Source organism: Geospiza fortis, unplaced genomic scaffold (assembly GCF_000277835.1).
Source record: "Geospiza fortis unplaced genomic scaffold, GeoFor_1.0 scaffold43, whole genome shotgun sequence".
Taxonomy (NCBI): Eukaryota; Metazoa; Chordata; class Aves; order Passeriformes; family Thraupidae; genus Geospiza; species Geospiza fortis.
Window position 1 is genome coordinate 724,440 of NW_005054431.1, and position 19,143 is coordinate 743,582.

The 19,143-nt window shown below is 41.0% G+C and overlaps 1 protein-coding gene across 2 annotated transcripts in view; it reads right to left on the bottom strand.

Annotated features, from left to right (window-relative positions):
* Positions 1–19,143, bottom strand: part of VCAN (versican) — a 100,062-nt gene that overhangs the window by 66,021 nt on the left and 14,898 nt on the right. For both annotated transcript variants that reach the window (XM_031061910.1, XM_031061909.1), the window contains exons 4-6: positions 10,058–10,232; positions 9,386–9,513; positions 1–139 (exon numbers count right to left, since the gene is read on the bottom strand). The exon at positions 1–139 is cut by the window's left edge and continues 146 nt beyond it. In XM_031061910.1, coding sequence (XP_030917770.1) covers positions 1–139; positions 9,386–9,513; positions 10,058–10,232 — 442 coding nt within the window. The remainder of the gene's footprint in view (positions 140–9,385; positions 9,514–10,057; positions 10,233–19,143) is intronic.

A 19,143-nucleotide genomic window follows, 5' to 3' on the forward strand; every position in this document is an offset into this window, starting at 1 on the left:
TAGTCACACTGGTCAAAGCCGTTCCTCCAGGCCACGTAGAGGTTCCCCACGGAAGCCAGGACACCTCCTCGCTCCTCACACAGCTCCCTAGCTTCCTCGAAGGTGAACTTCTGGGGGGCTGAGACGTGGACCACTTCATCTGCAGGAGGAAATAAAAAGAAAAGGTAACGAAGGCTGAGCAGCTCGTTCCGCCATCAATCAACTGCAGAGCCCTGCAAGGTTGGGGATGTTTTTTCCCAAAACGCGAGTATTTTTTTTTCCTTAAAGAGAAAAATAATCAGATAGCTGTAAACCAAATGTTCCAGGCCCGAATTTGAAAGTTAAACTGCCACAAAGCATGAGCATTTATAAGCAAACTTTATGCCATGAAGTACACTGTGGCTGGACACTGAGTCCCTTGATCTCTAGCAGAGGCAACAGCAGCCCTGAGGTTCCACTGTGACCCCTGCTAGAGTAGAATTTGCAGCTCAACTGAGTTAATTAAATCCAGTCCATCAGAATTTATTTTTTCCACAAAGCAAATGTTCTACTTCTGCAAGCCTCCTATCTGGCCCTTTTAGGCATTGCTAGAATCTCACTTCAAACGCTCAAAAAACAGGAAATATTCTTCACTGGCTGCTCTAGAAGAGCTTCTAGTGTTGGACTTCCATCAGTCTTCCTCTTGTCCCATTTGGAAACAAAGGTGAGGAAATGCGCAAGACATGTTGCATGCACAAAGCCCTCTTTGTGTGGAGAAGCTGAATTAGTCTACAATGTTGATAGCGTAGCTCAGCTTCCAAGGAATGACAGTTTGTAAGCAATAGCCATCCAGCTGGACACTAAAACAAAGCAAATAGCACATCTAATATTTTGCTTCCAAGGTAAACCACCATTGTGCAGTTGTCTTGGTTGCCTCATTCACACGAACACTCTAAAGAAAAGTCAAGCCTCTCATGTTCATGTCCTGGGAATGAAGCAGTAAACTGACCCTTTTCCAGTTTTTGCTTAGACTTCAGATGAAACCAGGCAGACCTAAAATGAGATGCTGGTGTACAAAACAGCAGCACAAAATCAAAATATTTGTTGCAAGAGAGCGATGCCCTCCTTCAGCCCCAGCAGGCCAGGACACAACAGCCACTGTTGTGGAAAACACTGCTTTTCCACAGCAGCCAGTCTGTCTTACCCTTGCACAGGTCTGAGGGGAACACAGAAAAAATGCAGACAGAAACTACATCACCCCGAGCAGTTTCATTCACATCAATATTACACTTGTTAGGGGCCTGAAAGGAATGCAAGTGTGAAAGGAGGCAAGGTGCCAGCTTTCTTTTTCCTCCTAGGTAGAGGCTCTGATTTGTTATTACAGCTGTAGCACCAATCCCATAGTGTAACTTGCTTTATGCACATTGTGTGCAGCTCCCAGCTTGGAGGTAGAGGGACAGATAAGGGAAGCAAAGAGTCATTTGTCCTCAGAATGGCTCATTCAGCTCTTCAGACCACACAGAAAATGATCTTTTTTTGTTTTACATCCTTCTGCATCTGCCTGCCAGCTCTGCTGCCATGTCCAGCACAGAGTGATGGGTGCAGTTATCCCACAGTCATGTCCCAAAAGCAGCACCATGAAACAGGGGAGCAAAGAAAGGCCTCTCCAGAGCAGCACTCTCTGCTCTGAGAACTGTTCACTGATCCTCTCACAGCAGCCATGTTGTTTATGAAAATTAGTAGTTAAAATGCAATTTAATTGTAATTATTCAGCAGATATCAGTCCAGTTAGGTGAGTGAGAGAAGTACAATGAATTTCCATGACTTCTGTTAACAAAAAAATAATTGCAGGCAATCCCACAACACTCCTTCTGAAAGAAACTTAGAGAATACATGGGAAAATGGGTAAACGGTGCAAGGTTATTAGAAAAGCAATTTCTCTATCAGGTAATTTGGATCACTGGCTCCAAATGGAGCTTGTACACCACATCATTAAAGTTAGTGCTATTTATTCATCTGGGCTGTCATTTGCACTCGGTTACGACAGAGAAACTTAGTGAGGGGTTAAGTCTTGGTGTAAGATTTCAAAATGCAGGGTTCTTCTTTAAGGGAGGTCACTCTGCAGAGAACTGACTTACCCAAGCTGCACTTTCTAGGCAGAAGTCTGCCTCAAATTTGCCTTGGAGTGTGCATGTGTCTGCAATAGTGATAATCCTGCACACTTAAAAGATGAGTGTCATACCTTTCTCTGCAGTGAATATATTCTACTGACCCCACATGGGCTTATTTTGTGCATCTGTTAAAATCAGCTGCTGTTGAACAAACACCATCTTTGTCAAGGATAGTTTTACAAAAAAAACCAAACCAAACCAACACAATTAAAAAAGAAAAAAAGGAAAAAAAACCCCACACATATTTAAGGAAAAACACATCTTAACCAAAACAATCCAATAAACAATCTTAACATCCTAACCAAAACAATCCAATAAACGAAATCCAATGTATTTGACACCTAATTGGTGTATTCAAGAATTTGTGACAATAACCTCACAAAGAAGGCAAAAAGGCAGCAGGGCAATGAGCAAAATTCCATCCTATACCAAGTAAATGTGCATTTATTTCAGGAATGCTAGTGATAAGATAAAGAGCAAAGATGTTAAAGCATGTAATCTTGTAATTGCTCCAGTTAGAGAGCATTTTTCTATGATTCCATAATTCTTATTTCTAAAAAATCAAGTAATGGGCAAAAGTCATATTGCAAATAGCAGTAAATTACTCTAGGAGCTATGACTCCTCAATTTGTCTCTCCAGTTTGAAATAGACTAAAATTCTCTGTGATCAAATGTGCACTTAACGTGCTTAGAAATTGTTGGGATGAAATGAGGAAAACAAGGAAAGAGTTCAACAAAGGCCTTGCTTGATATGTGAATCAAGAAACACTTGAAAGTTTGTTCTGCTTCTGCCAGCTTCTCAAACCACCTTACAAAAAATAATTAAAATATGTGAGTTTTCCTGGGGTTTCTTGATCTACTTCACTTTAGCACATGACTGAAACATCTGACTCCTTCAAAGTATCAAAGAGAAAAGAACTCAAGCCTTGCACAAAATCTTCTTCTAAAAAGCAAGCAAAGTCATTCTGAAGTTAATGAAATGTATTTAATCCAGGCAGTCTCTACAATTTACTCCTCTTTTTGAAAGCACAACAGCTTCCATATTTAACAGCAGGACAGATCCCACTACACTCCTACAGTGTTTTGATTAAGATGACTGGAAGCCCCTCAATTTCCCAGCCAAAACCCTGAAAGCAAGGAAATTAAGAGGGAAAACTCATCTGCTCGACAAACAAATGACATAGCCACCAACACCAGGCAGAGAAAATTCAGTTCTGTGTGTGTTAAACAGCCACGTGCATTGTTTTTATAGCTGGAGCACACCCTGAGTAACTCAGCAATACTCTGCAGGCAAAGCCCAGGGCTCAGGGCAGCAGATGAAGAAAGGTGGAGAACGTGACAGTGTTTAGGCTGCAGACAATAATGTAATGTGTGTTATTGCTGGCTCCTGTTCCAAACCAAGCCTCAGGCTGATGGAGCAGCCTCAGCGGTCACTGCACTCCAAGAATCCCCAGGATTTTCCTCTTACATGTGTTTGTTTTGCTTGGTCAAAAGAGATACCTGATGAAAGTCAGGCTTTTTCCATCTCTTTACAAAACATCTGGGCAGACGAAGAAGTCAGATTTTTCTCTTGAAGACAAAAGCTGATTCACCTGCAATCCTTGAGGAAAACATTTAAGTTCTATAAGAATCAGTTCTAAAAATCTTATCAGTTGATTTTATAGAAAGTTTCATTGCTTTGATTCACTTTCTCTCCTCAGGAGATGTCTGGGTGAGCTGGGCACACTGGTAGATGTGAATGTCACGAATCACACAACTTAAAAGCAAGGTGGGAAGAAGGGCAGGCCAGAACCAAAGCCACACACAACCTCTGTTGACTGGGGTAGTGGTGCTGGGTTGATGGTTGGACTTAATGATCTCAAAATTCTTCTTACCCAGCCTTAATGATTCTGTGATTCTGTGATTATTACTGTCCCATTTGGAATTTGGTGCTCATGAGCTTTACCTTGTGGTCAGGTGCTCAGATTCTACAGCCTTCACAGTCATCCAAAGCCAGGCATTAGAAAATGCAGAGGGATATTGATTATATGAAAAGTTAATCATTCCCACAGGAGGAAATGGTTCACTCTCACAATAAAAAAAAAAAAAAAAAAAAAAAAAAAAAAAAAAAAAAAAAAAAAAAACCCCCAAAAAAACCAAAAAAAAAAAAAAAAAAAAAAAAAAAAAAACTCCCCAAAAAAGCCAAAAAACAAAAACAAACCAAGACAAAAAACTTTCCACTGCCTTTTCATTTCAGTTCTTTTGTGATAGTTTTGTTTGAGAAGAAACACTATCTCCCACTAAGAATTTGGGAGCTACCTTTTTTTTTCCCTTTTTTTTTTTTTTTAGCATAATGTGCCTGTGGTGAACTCCAGACCTATTCATTTATTCATTTGTTTCTGAGAGTTGGAACCCACCAAATTCATCAAGCAGAGATGTCCTTTGAGAGTGTTAGAGCTCCTGGATTCTGTGACTACAGCTGGGTAGAGACAAAACCCTGGGTCGGAGACAAAATCTGGCTAAGAGTGACAAAATGCCATCTTTGCTAATGTTTTATAGAGCATTCTAAGGGCATTTTCTCACCTGCACCTGTAACCTGTGATTAATGCTCCTCACCTGGACACAGCCGGCAGGTCAAAACCCAGGCAGTCATGAGGCACTGCCATCACAACTTTCTTTTCCTTAAAAATGTGTAATCTGTTCAAAACTTCATTCCTAGGACATGGTCAAGTGTGCAAAGAGGCAGGAATACCATGACCACTTTGAGCACTAAAACATTTACCCTTGTGCCTTTGGGACCACGAACTTCCTCATCCCCCTCCTCTCTTTCTCTGCTGCTCAGGGCTGGTTCTCTTGACACCTTTAATAAAGAGGTGTCCTTAACAAAGTCACTAATTACCAAAACCATTCTGCAGGGCTGGAAAACCACAAACATCTAAGCAGCTTGGTTCAACTTTAAAGCAGGAGGCTGGACAAGATGAAGAAGTCTTTTTCTCTTGCACATCAGAACAAGCCAGTTGATTCCTTTTGATGCACAGCAGCAATGATTTAGCTAAACTTTCCTGAATGTCTTGAGTCTATTCTGTGCAGACCCATTGGCTGAACAGGAATCCTCTTGGGAACTTAACCCTGCATGAGGGGTTAAGGCTGGATAAGTGTCCAGTATAACTGAAACTATGATAATTCTACCACAGGCCCTGAACTAGAGAAAAAAACTGATTTTCTCTGTGTCCCACTTTTGAAACCTAATCTAGTTGCTCCAGAATCAGAATAGACCCCAGAGAAGATCTTTAGCTGCCCAAAACACAGAAGAAACTTCTCACCTGAGGCCACATTTTAGACTATGATTCCTTTAATCATGACTATCACTCTCACAGAAATATCCATGACAACAGCAAAACCGCATGAGAGTAGGTGGAAAGTATTCGAAGGACATCTGGTTTTGGTTTTTATCCTTCTTCTCTGCTCTCACTGTTGGGGGGAGGTGGTGCATGGAAGGAGGGCTGTACAATCTTCCCCACAGACACCCCAAAAATAACTCTGTTAGCGTGAGGGCCCCATCTGCACATGAGGGAGGCTTGTCAGGCATACATGGGCTCTGATGGGTTCTGGCCAGCAGACAATCCTGACGGGGTGGCTTGTGCTTTGGCTCAGCACAAACTCGCTCCAGTGGGCTTTGGTGGTGGCTCTATCTCCATCTCTGATACCAAATAACCACACACTGCTTGTCTGAAGAATTCAAACTCTTCCTCACCCACCACCCATCTCCATCCAAGGGATCACACCACAGGAGACACCCCTTTGGCTGGTGGTGTTAAAGGATCCTCACCCAAACTTTTGCAGCTCAATCACTTTAAAATCTTTACTCATAAATCACTCCCTGCAGTTAAAAGTACCCTAAATGTTTCTGTTAGTGCTTGGTACACTGAAATAAGTGATGAAATATGAGGAATGTGAAACGGTTTGTAATAAAATGCCATGCCTAGTACCTTTTTAATGATACTTGACTCCACGTTCTCATTTTTATCTCCAGGAGCTCAAAAATTTTCAATCCTTCCCATAGTTATTCTTCTGACTGTTGCAGCAAAACTCATACTATTTAAATTAGAATTGTGCAGTCTTTAATCTCTCTGGCTTTCCTCAGAACAAGGAAATGGCAAGAGTTAGCCTAGATAACTGGTTTCAATTTAAGCTAATAGTTTGTGATTTAAGGAGAAATCCATGTCTCTGGCTAACTTCCTGATTCCACACGGCCAAAAAGGAATAAAATCGAGATGGAGTTGCTCCTACAAATCCTCAGTGCAAATACCCAAATTAGTCCTGCAAATTCAGTGCACATTTATTTTAAAATGTATTGCAAGAATTCCCACCACCATTTATGGCCTTCTGGGGTAACAGACCAACAGCAGCCAACAGACCAATAAGTGTTCAATGACTTCAATGGTGAGACCCTCGTTATAGCCCAAATTTCGATATCATTAGTCAGGCTTGTGCCATGAATAGTCATTCCACTGACACAGACCCTCCAAATAAGGACCTCTTTAGTGCAAGCAAGTCTAATAGATTTGGCATTGAATCATGGCAGGGTACACAGATATGAGCTTTAAAATTCACATGGAAAAAGTTGTATTTAAGCACACCCTAAGTGCCATGGATTCATTTTGCTATGAATTAAGCTAAAGGTCACACCTTGCAAGATTAACCTTTGGAGAACATTTGGGCCATCAGAAATCTGGCACAATTTTAGCTCTTGGTCTATAAGTTTCTTACCAACACAGCAATCTAGTTTAATTCAACTTTCCAATAACTCCACTGACATTCTAAATTTCCATCTTCTGTGGGTGAGTTGCTCTGAAGTATAAACTCACAGATGCTAACAAGCTCCTCCTCACTCCAAATTAACCTCTGTCCTGTCAGAAACTGCTCCTGTTAGACAGACAAAGCCACCTTGGCTCCTCAGCCCCACCTGGAAAAGGGAGTCTGGCTCAGAGGCTCAAGTTTCTGTGAAGGCACTGAGGAGTGGTTAATCCTGCACTACACCACAATGTGACACTGTGTCTTTTCCTCAGCATGTGCCTGTTTCTCCTTATGTAAACAGAATAATTTAACTCCTCTGCATGTCAGCAGAACCTACCTACACTGTTTCTATGCCCTGCACCCATAAACTCCTCTTGGAGGTCATAGAAGTTGTTGTCACAGTCCTGATTATTTTAAAAGTTCTGAGAGAATAAGATAATAATAAAATCTCTCTCATACACACACAAAATCCAACAAACAAGACAACCAACCAACCAAAAATACCCAAGCCTAAAAAAAACAAACAAAACAAACAAAAGGAACCCAAACCAAACCAAAAAAACTCCAAAAACAACAAAAGGGAAAAGTTGGGGAGTGTCTTTGGCTAATTATTATAACAATCTGACATTAAACTTGTTCCTTATAATGAATGCAATATGATGAACCAAATCTCTACAATATTGCGCTCTAGCTTATGTATTTGTTAAAATCTGGATGTTTTCATATATAAGCAGATCATGACACCACAGTCCAGCTGATAGGCCACAACAGTGGGACAGAAGTGTAGATGCATCCAGAGAGGAAAACCAGGTCATAAATCTTGGCAAATAAAATTTTATAACAAAGAAGAACCAATTAATGTCCATGAGAAATTGAGAACCTGTGCATTTTCATCCATGAGGACTGCACAGTCACTGCAGCCTCTTTGAGCCACACACCAATCTGGTTCCAGGTTGTTCCAAGCAGACACCATCAGCCTCAGTGAAAAATGCTTCAGTTTTGACTCAAGTTTTATTTTTGAAAGTTTAGTGATAAATTTTGACCCTGAGAAACTGCTGGTTCATATGCACCCAGGACAATCTGCTCTGTATTAGTTACACTTCTCTGTTCTTGAAGAGGGAAAAGAGCAAGAGATTGTTCTTCACCCAGGAATCATACAGGTTAGGTTTTTGACTAAACTTTCTTTTTTATAAGCTAGGAAAGATACAAACTGAACTTAAAAGCATTGATTTAGAGGAGATTCAGAATCCAGTCCCATTAAGGACTGATGGAGGATCAAATGCCATGAATTGTAGATGTTCACAGGTGCTGCTCACTGACACATGTGAATGGGACATAACTAAAATTAAGACAATGAAAAGCACTAACAAAATTCTGTCACTTAATTTTCAAGTTCAAGTTACAAATTCTCAAGCATATATGTTTTCTGGAGGCTTTGCAATACCTGTGTTGCTTGTATTGCATAAATCTCCAAGTTGTCTAGGACAGATCTTCAGCTACTAAAATTAAAACACTTACTGATTTCAGTAACTAAAATCTCTCTAAGTCAACAGCAGGAGAAAAATTTGCATGACCTAATCTATATCTTATTTAAGACAGATTACAAGCAAACATTGAACACTTGCACTTTGCAATTGCTTTTTAAAAATATATGTACACCTACAAAGGCAGGCTTGCTCAGAGCCAAGGTTAATTTATTGTTCTGCTGACTTTAAGAGCACTAAATTAAATGTGTAATAGACAAGGACCATCCCTGAGAATGTTTAGTTAGGAATTATCAAGGGTTTTTTAGAAAGGAATTGTAGAACTGGCATGGAATAAAAACCTGTCAAACAGACAGCATTGTGACACACTCAGGCCACTGTAGTAAATGGAAAATATACTTTAATCCTGGTTGCAAAGTACCTCTGTAATAATTTTACTAAACTACGCACAGAAACTACAAACTTTTTTCTCATTTGTTTCTTTCTGAACCTGAGATGACCCTTTATTAAGAAGATACTATTAAACATAGATGGCAATTCAATATCTGTCTAATTTTATGCCATGGACATATAAAAGGACTTAATTACATACTTTATGAACTGTAATACAGTTAGCACACATACTACATCTATCTTGGTAAATACTTATATATAGCACACACAGTTTCTCAAACATTAAATGCATTTTTTTGAAAACACTTTTATATAAGATTCAAAAAATAAGACACTTCAACAGCAACTTTGGTGAGATCTGCTGCACGAACTATAGGCAGCTTGAACCCTGACTGCCTCTCTGCAGACTCCACACTGGCCTTTAATTAGGACCTGCAGGACCACAAACTGTAGGTTCCCTGCATTTGGCAGCTCCCTTCAGATCCAGAGCAGCCAAAACCTATTTTAAATGGAATTTTCTCCCTCTCTGCTCCTCCATATTATGCTCCCCAGTCACTTTTTAAGCCTTGCAGCACACTTCCAGGCTTTGTAGACCCATCTCACCTTCCATGTGCTCCACGTAGCAATAAACGTCGTAAGTCTCGTTAGGGAAGCGGCGCCCGTAGGTCCTGACTCCTTTCTTTCCCATCTTATCTCCAAAGCAGCCAACTCTTGGATGTCTAATTGGATACCTGGAAATGCAGAAAATTTATTGTTACGATGCCTTAGAATTTTAGCTTTTATATTTTTCAAATCCTGTGCTGCTTTAGGGTATAACTCTGAACTCCATACAGACTGTTAGCGGCTGTCTTCACATTTGGGTCAGACAAAATCCCTCTGGGCCTGAAACTCAAGGACACCCTACAGCCTCAGGCCCTGAAAGTATAAACAAAAGTGAACTAGGGGAGAGCAAGCTGGGGGTAAATTACTTCATTACCTGAAGCTGGAATTGGAGGATTAATCCCTAAAATGCAAATGGACCAAACTTATAATTGTGTAAAAAACTTGTGACCATTGTCCATCTTGTGTGTAGCCTCTGCGAGGCTTCTGACTACACAAGATGCACCTTTTGAAGTCCTTTAATAAATAACCACTTTATTCTCTCAATATTATCCAGCCTCTGTTCTAGGCAGCCACTCCAAGGCACCAATTACAGCAAAACAACAGTTTTGATCTACAAAGACCAGGCATGCAAATTTTGGGTAAAAACGTAAAGGGGCATTTTGAAAGCCTCACCTGACAGTCTGGTCAGACACCCATCCAGCATCACACTGCTCAAACCCATCCTCATAGGCTGCTTTCAGCTGCTCTGGGCTGGCCATGACAGCACCATTGTCCCGGCAGGTCTGGTGGGCCTGTGTGAAATTCAGGGTGTACCTGCTTGTGGCAGCCCGGTAGTGAAACACAACACCTGGAAGGCAAAAACACCCCATGAGTGGCACGTTCTGGGTTGTTTCCACAGCCATCACCACTCTGTAACCCAAAAACCCCATCAGTGGCACATTTTGCGTTGTTTCCACAACATCACCACTCTGTAAACCAAAAAACCCCATCAGTGGCACATTTTGGGTTGTTCCTGCAGCCATCACTGCTCTGTAGCCTCACCTAGGTGTTGCCACAATGCTGAAAACAGGTGGGCAAAATGAAAAACAACACGAAAATGTGGGATATCACGGTATAAATTATGTTCCCCCTCTAGTGGCTGCTACCAGTAATGACAAAATACCCCAAAAATGCACTTTTTTGAAGCAGATTCACTAATCAGCAATGTCTGTTTCTACACATCAAATATGACTACAAATACATAATTTATCACTATATGGATTTTGGTCAATTTTCCATAGCCATATTTTGCTGCACACACCACAGATGGTACAAACAAAACAAAGCATGAATTTATTTGTGGTTTTTCTGGTTCTGAAAAGGACCTTGACAATTGCAGCAGCTTCTGGAGCACGTCAGACCTTTGGAGAGGGAGGCCTGGTGTGAAGATGGTTTTGTTTAAAGCAGGATCTGTTTAGAAGCCACATTCTGTTTTCTACACACACACAATTCCCACTGAATCTGACAACAGCTAGAACAAACCATAAAGGGCACTGAAGTGGCAGAAAGCAGCCATCCCACTTAACAAAATCATTTCCCCCTATTACCACTGTCTTTTACAGTTTAGCATCAAAGGCATGTCCCTTGCAATACCTAATTGCACTCTAAAATTCTCAAAAGTGTTTCAACACCATAAAACAACCAGAGAATGGAAAGAAAACAAAACAAAACAAGCCCCTAAACCATTGAATGTTCCTTTTCTCTGATGGTTTTACTGGAGTACTTAATGATGAGGAAACAGCATAACGTAATATAGTTTGGGAAAATAGTAATATTGTAGGAATAACTAATTTTACAATAAGTCTTTGTTATTAGAGCATTGTTGAAAGATAAAGTCTGGTAGTCCACAAGCAAATAGAAATACAGGTCACTTAGCAAATTGTTGATGCAAGAATTTCCAACTTATTTAGAAACCTTTTTCTCATGCAGACAAATTTAGTAAAGTCTTGCCAGCCATCAAAAATCTGCATATGGCCAAGAAGCAGAGAGTTCACATTTTTCTTCTTGTCATGATTCACTAAGAAAATAATACAGAAGATGTTATCTGAAAACTACTCAGCCATCAGACATCATTTTTTTTTATCAAAGCCACTCACAGAGAAACAGGAAATAAAAGAGGAAAGGCTGGGAATCCCCATATTTCATCATTTAATAGGGAGTCACACACCAGCTGCAGCCACTAACTGGAAGCTTGCAGACCACCAGCATCCCTATAAAATGCCTTTCAGAACTGACAAAACCCATCACAAACAGCTTCTTCCAAGCAACAGTGTAATTTCAGCTTCAAATGGGTCCAAGTGTTGTTTGGCAACAGTGACAAGTGAAGAATACACCCCGGAAAATTATGTCTGTGTTTGTATCATTACATTAAACTTCCCAGGTGCCTGAAATTCAACCATTAAGGGTGTTAAATTGTTAGGTTATTTCACTGCATTATTTGGCTCAGGCCCCACAACACCGTTCCAAACAATTTCTGAGCAGATTTCAAGAACAGGCAGAGAAAACAGGGACAGCTTCCAAAGGGCATCTTCATCCTGCGCTGGGAGCCAAAGGAATGCCCCAGTGGGGATGGGGGACACCCTGCTCCCCACAGCCCCACACCCCAGAACACAGAGTTAGCCAACATCAGCATTTAAACCTTAAAATCACAAAAAATATTATCTGGTGATTTTTTTTTTAACATGCAGTATACATAAAAATATTTGGTTTAATATATTCGGAATTTAGTAGCAGTGGTTGAAACTGTGAGCAGAACACCTGCTGGTACAAATGAGGATTGCTGTATTAGTAGCACAGAAGTAAATAAAAACAGCATTTCAGGTGGCCTGCTGGGTGTTCTGGATCTAGAATTTAAAAATGGACAACTTTTACAGAGCTCCCAACAGAAGCAGATAAAATATTTACCCTGTTTCACAACTGTGAACCCATAATAATAGACACAAGCTGTGCATCTGGCTAATCTATTTATTATTTTTGAACATATACAAGCATTTTAAAACTTTCTTTTTTATAACATTGGTGTTTATGTAATAAAGCATATTTGATTCTGAGTCAGATATACCCAATTACATGAAGCAATTTGTTAATTTAGTTTGTTGTTTTAATCCTAATTAAAATGTATTTTGTGTGAATTTGGATTTCTCTTTTTCATAAAAATTTTTTTTCAGAAATTGTTAAAGGGATAGTCTATGACTTCAAACTGGGTACAAGAGTTTCTGCTTCTCAGTACAGCCACCAAAAGGTTTGTTACCTTAGAGGGAATGGCAACATATTTCTCTAAAACTGTATTTTTTTTTAAAGCTTCTGCTGCTTAAACATATGAGTGCATTTTCCACAACCAGCTATCTCACCTCTCATTCCTTCCTTTTTTTTTTTTCCATGTTGGAAGCACCACTGCCCCTCCTCCCCTGGCAGAGCCGTGTGACACCTGAACAAGGCAGGACTAAAGAGTTAAAATCCCAGCCAATTTAAAGTGGATTTCGCCGAGGCAAAGAAGAGCCTTTGGTCATTTGTAAATCCTGGAAAGGAACTCGGGGAATGCTTTGTTCTCCTCGCCCTGATCCACAAGGTAAACTTCACCTATTCTCAGAGCTGGAGGCTCCTCCATTTCCAGCGAGGAGCTAATGGACATGAAAGAGCCTCCGAGATGAATGGGAAGGAGGACTCACTATGCATAAGCCTGTGCAACAGCTGCAATAATTAGAAGACCCCTGGGGCTAAGAAGATTAAAGTGCAGGACTTTCATTGTTTCAGTTAGACAGAGAGAGGGGGGGAAAACCCATTGTCCCGGTCTCTGCACTTTAAAACATTTGTAAAGGATTTTTTTTTCTCCCCTCTTTGTCTATTTCCTCCCCGAAAGGAAAGGCAAGAAAGGAGTTGTCCTTGGAACAAATAAAGCAACTGGAAAACAGACTACAGCGGTATAATGTTGTCACTGAACATCTGGCAAACAAAGTCAGTGTAATTACAGGAAGGAGTAGCAACAAGAAAGAGCACTCATAGGAAAGCAATTTGTAGCATCCAAAATTCACTTCTGTCAGAGCAAGGGTGAAAGTCTTTCCGTCGTTGATCTCATGTCTTAGAGCAGAAAATAAAAATGTGAAGCATTTCATTTTTAAGGAACAAGGTTTTCCATGGATAAGAGCCTGGTTCCGTGGTTACACCCCTTTGGGCTGCTGCTTTATTGTGTATCATGCATCAAAACCCTGTGGAACTGCAGGGGAAGCTGGTTTATTAGCTCCTGGTATGGCTAATAAATTATAGTTCACTTTCACTAGTGAGCTCACGCTGCTACCTCATGCAGTGTTGGATGTGGCAGCTTCTGAACCTCAGAGGCTGCCTCACACAGCAAATACCTAAAGGGAAAAGATGGTGATGGCTTGTTATCCTGTTAATTTTTGTCTTCAGACCTTGGGCACTGTGGTGCAGACCCCTGAAATAACCCCCGGACCATTGCCAGAGCTAGCACACAGTTCAGATCATAGTTCAGATCCTCCCTGGGCTTGATGCAGAAAGCAATTTACATTACAAATACACCCCAAAAATATGGGTTACAGGGCTGAGCACTGCATGAAAGGAAGGAATAGGGCAGCATTTTCAGTTCTCTGCATGAATAATTCGTTTGTGTGTGTCTCTCTCTAGGCTCTGCACCCATGTCCTGACGCCTGTCTTGGGCTTTGGCAACCTGAGAAGAGGCTCGCCTTGCCAAACGCCTCAGGGAACTCACGGTGGGGAGGGAAAGTGCCTTTCCCTTGCCCTGCCGGGCTCTCCAGGGACAGGCACCAGCTCACAGGGCTCCCCTGTGCAGGATGTTAGTGCCCATCCTCACAGCACACAGGTGGAGGGACACAGGGACTCCTCTGAACAGATAATGAGAGGAGGGATCAATGCTGAGCTTCACCTGTGGTTTTATCCTTTATTTCTCTCCCACCACAGCTCCTGCATCCAGAACCACCCCAGCCTGTCCACCAAACTCCCAAACTCCACAAGGGAAACACAGCAGCTTGGCCAGGACATTTCCTTCCTTCTTCCTGGCACGCCTTGCGTGTAGACCCTGGGTCTTTACCACCCAGAAATAAATTTCCCTCTGCCATCCTTTGATGGTCCATACCAACTGTGCTCTTCCCTTGCCAGGAAGATTCCTCGGGATCCATTAGGCAGGAGAGTAAAAAACGAGCTGAAAAATGCAGCAGCCCATGATAATTTACGCGGAAGTTCAACATCAAGAGGTGGTAAGGTTTCAAGACAGGTGAGCCCAAAAGATTAGGTAAAAGCACCTCTTCAAATGCCTACTTAAGAGATAAAGAAGGGGATTTCTGCTGCAGAGAGAATAGATCAATTAGGTTGTCAGCGCACAATCTCTGAGTGGCAGCGTTCCCACTTCGGAAACAACTTTCATTTATTATCATTATAATGCTTGCAGGAAAGACAAGTTTGCATAAAAATGAAAATGTGAATTACCATCTACTGCTGCCTCCCTAATTCTCATTTCTTTCCATTAAAAAGATCAGTATCTTAAGCCTGGGATTGTCTTTACAGGCTTTAAAAAGAAAATACAGAAAAAAAAAGGGGGAAAAAAGAAGTCTTTCAGATTTGCAGCAGAATCAAACAGAAACTGAGCAAATGAGGCCCATGAAAAGAGTGAATTCCCAAAATATCAGTTAGAAAAGAATAAAGTACTCTCACTTTTGGCAGAAAAATATTCACTGAGGAGCTATAACAAAAGAGTAAGTAAACTAGAAGGATCCCGTTTGCCACTTTGATCCCTTTAAATCCAATTATCTCCAAGGAGGAGAACAAAAAATCAGCTCAAATGAGTGGTTTGTTCTGACTTCTTAATATTGAATACATTGGGTGATACATGTTCCTCTTAATTGCCCAATATCCTAGCACCAGACAAAACAAGTATTTCACTAAATATTCAGACATATTCCAGAATGAAAAGTATTGTGCCATTTCATTTCTAGGTCAGATTTTTACAAGGTAGCTCAAAGGTGTTTTATAAAAAGTGGACTTCATTACAAGTGGAAAGAAGGAATAAATGTGATACAGAAAGGTACAGCAGTACTTTTCATAAAATCCTTCCTGGAATTCAACTCACCCAAGGTAGCTTTCCCTAAAGGTTACAAGTTGAGTCTAAAAGAGTAATTTATAAATCTCCCTAACTGGTGACCAGGGATATTTAATGCAGAGAGCTTACCTCACCCAGGAATATCCAAAAGCTGAGAGGCCAAGGACTCCCAGGGTGAGGCAGTTTGAATTCTGGGCTTAGAAACAGCAAGAAAGGTTAGAAGAAAAGCACAAAACACCACAGAGAGATGAAATTACAGAATCTTACAAAGAGTTGCTCCTGAGACACAGGGAAAGTTTTGGAGGAACATGCACAGAAGGCAGAGAAGAAAACACGTGGAAGTGAAAATGAGTATGAATGACTTGTTCTACATATCCAGGATTGGACTTGGATGATCCTAGTGGGTCCCTTCCAACTCAAAATGTTTTAAGATTCTTCATTCCTCTCCTTGGGAGAAGCTGAAGCATCTAACACTGCCATGCTGTCAGATCCATTTTGAACACAGAATACCCCTGTCTGGGAGGTCAGTGTAATCATAGCAGCAACCAGGGTGTCAGGAAAGCATTCTCCATGATTAATGGCAGGAAAGGGGGTATCCAGTGTGAGGAAAGTGCCCCTCCAGTGATCCTGCAGAGCTGCCTGCCCCAAGGACAGCCTTGCAGGCCTGAATAATGAGTAAGGCAGGCACCTGGCTGCCCCAAATTTCCTGTGTGGGCTAAAATTAAGTGTTTCTTACACCCTCACCAAGTGCAGAACGCTGAACAGTAACCCTGATCTCAGGGGTGAAGTGCAGAGAGCGCCTGGCCCCTGTGGATGGGTGTTCTCTGCTGGGTTTGGGCACGAGGCTCAGCACGTAACATGGAGATTTGCAATGCCAAAGGAAAACTGGATCAAGTAACCCAATGTGTCATCCTTCTCCTACACTTTGCTGTGACTTTCCCACATCCCCAGGGCTGTGCACACAGAGCCACCCCAGCCAGAACACAACTGCTTACACCCCTAGAATGAAACAGGCCAATTCAGGTCTTTTGCTCTAAGATGAGACACTTAAACAGATACTCACATCAAAATATTTGATCTCTGATGCACACACAGCCAAGCACTGCTCAGCAGAAAAAAGATGCCATGTGAACTCACAGTGTCTTGAAGATGTCTCTGAGACAGAATCATGGAATGGGTTGGGATGGAAGGGACCTTAAAGATCACCTATTTCCAAATATAAGAAGCTGTTGCTACCCCAGTAGCTGCCATCATTAATTGCTATAATGAATGCAAAGGAAAGCCAGGGAATTACATCAATTTACAAGATCCTGTCATTGTTTAGAAAACTTGCACCTGTCAAAAAATGATCTAGCAGAAATGTGCACTGCAGAGACAAAGTGTGATGAAACATGTCTTCCTTGTGAAGGATAACTAAGATAACCTACTATGGTTAAGTGGTGGCTTAACCAGGAGTCCACCCATGGATAATGAAAATCTACAGACATTCAAAAAACAAATGGGAAAAACCAAAGCCAAATCTGTTCAGGATAGGATTGTGTGGGTAATCCTATGGGTGACAGGTCTCTGACAGCAACAGGGTAAGTGTTTAAGTTTGCTCTTTGATATCAGCTGCTTTCATTGGAATAGGACTCTGGGACAGCCAGATCTTTTGTCTGAACAGTTTGTTGCTAATAACACATGAGTCTGACTTCAGAAGTTCATTTGACATCTAAAACAGCAAATTAACTGGATATTTGCACACAAGTTATCAAATTTTTCTGTTGTGATAGCTAAACAGAAAAAAAAAATAGGTTCACAGTTACAGCTTTTGTACCAGTCTTGGGCTTGAGACCCAGCCAAAAGAAATAATTAGGCATTAGAAGTTCTACTTTCAATGACTAATATTCACTATTTAGCTTAACCTGGGAAAATCTGTATGCTACTGAGAAAATTATCCTTCCTTAGAAATCCCACTTTTCGTTCACAATACTTTCCATCACTGGTAAAATACGTTAATTTGATGCACAGTGTGTTCAATAGCAGTTTTGTATTCCCAGCACACCTGAAGGAGAGAAATGGCAATTACAGTGATTTTATTCAAGTTATCTTTCCTAGCCATCTATTACACTATAAAGGTTAATTTGAAAAACAAGCTGGCCAGCTGTGTAATCTTATCTTCCTGGCTTCATTGATGCTGCATTATGCTTTTTGTTTGAAAGTTTAAAATTAGGGAGTGTCTATAAAACAAATAAAACCCCCGAAAATACCAAGAAAAAAAAGTCCTGAATTGGTTTAAAAATACCCAAAGAATCATAAAAAAAAAAACCCAAACCATAAATCCATCATAATGGCAAAAGTGAAATTACACCTGCTTCAGTAGAACTCTTCCAAAAAGTTTTGGCCTACTTAATTTGAGCATGAAATGAGCAGAATAAAAAAAACTGGTGATAATTTTACCAGAGCTTCAGCAGCCCCAGCTCCACCCAGGAGAGCTGACCAAAGCACAGTGCTGAACCAGGCTATCCCTCAGCTCTGGAATTAGCTCAGTTAACAAGGAAATGCCTCCCTGCACCCCAGTCAGGACAGGATGAACAAAGGGGGAGAACAGTCTCCTCAAATGGTGTCACTCTGGGGTGCAGGTTCAAAAAGAAACAGCAGAGATAATTTGTTTTCAGGACTAATTTTTTTTTTTTTGTTTATTAATAAAAGCTGAAATCATAAGAAACCATAAAGAACAGAGCAGAAGATTTGAGTAGCAACATTCACACGAAGTGCTTATGAGTCTAATAAATGCCGTTTGTTTACATAATGGAGAAAACCGAGAATGGATGGCACAAATGACGGTCTAGCAAACCAATTTTCCACTTGGATCAAGACCTAGCTTTTTTCCTCTCCTGAAATTCTGACATTAAAACAGTCATGGAAAAGAACAGTTGCAGAAAGAAAATGGAGTCTGCGAAGTTTTCATTGAGGTAAAATCATAAATCTAATCAGTTCAACACTTTGCAGTGTTTTTGCAGGAGCAGCAACTACAAAAGCTACAGTATCACCATAAATTATCTGATATTTTATTGTCATAAACATCTGCAGCTCCTGGATATAGATAAGTAGTCAAGGGAGCACTTGAAAAGGCATAAGGAATGCCAGGTACACTCGTTATGAAAAGTAATGCTCAAACCAGGATTTCTTTTGCTTTTGTCATTAGGACCTAACAGTTTATGAAGTTATGCAGACATTAATGGCTACACTGATTTACTGTATTTCCAAATTAAGGCCACACCTTCAAATCCTTTCGTTGAATCAATGCCAACAGACTGTTCACATTAGGTTAGCCAGATTGGAAGAACAATACTGTGTTAAGCTCACCAAAAAAACCCTTTGCCAAAGCCATGATTTCCAGCAGCAGATATTAATGTTTGTTTTGGGATTCATTCACCTGAGTAAATACTGAACTTCCAAAAAACACTGAGCTGCAAAGGGGCGTGCAAGGCAGGGCCCAAAGCAAGGCTCCCATGAGGAGATCCATCCACACAGCTCAGTGCTGTTCTGAGCACAGGCAGAAACCTGGGTCCAGAACGTGCCTGTGCATGGCACAGAGCCCGGGTTAATGCCCTGCCTTTCAGCACAGCCTGTTAGGCCAGGCTCAGTGCCAGCCCGACGGGCTCTG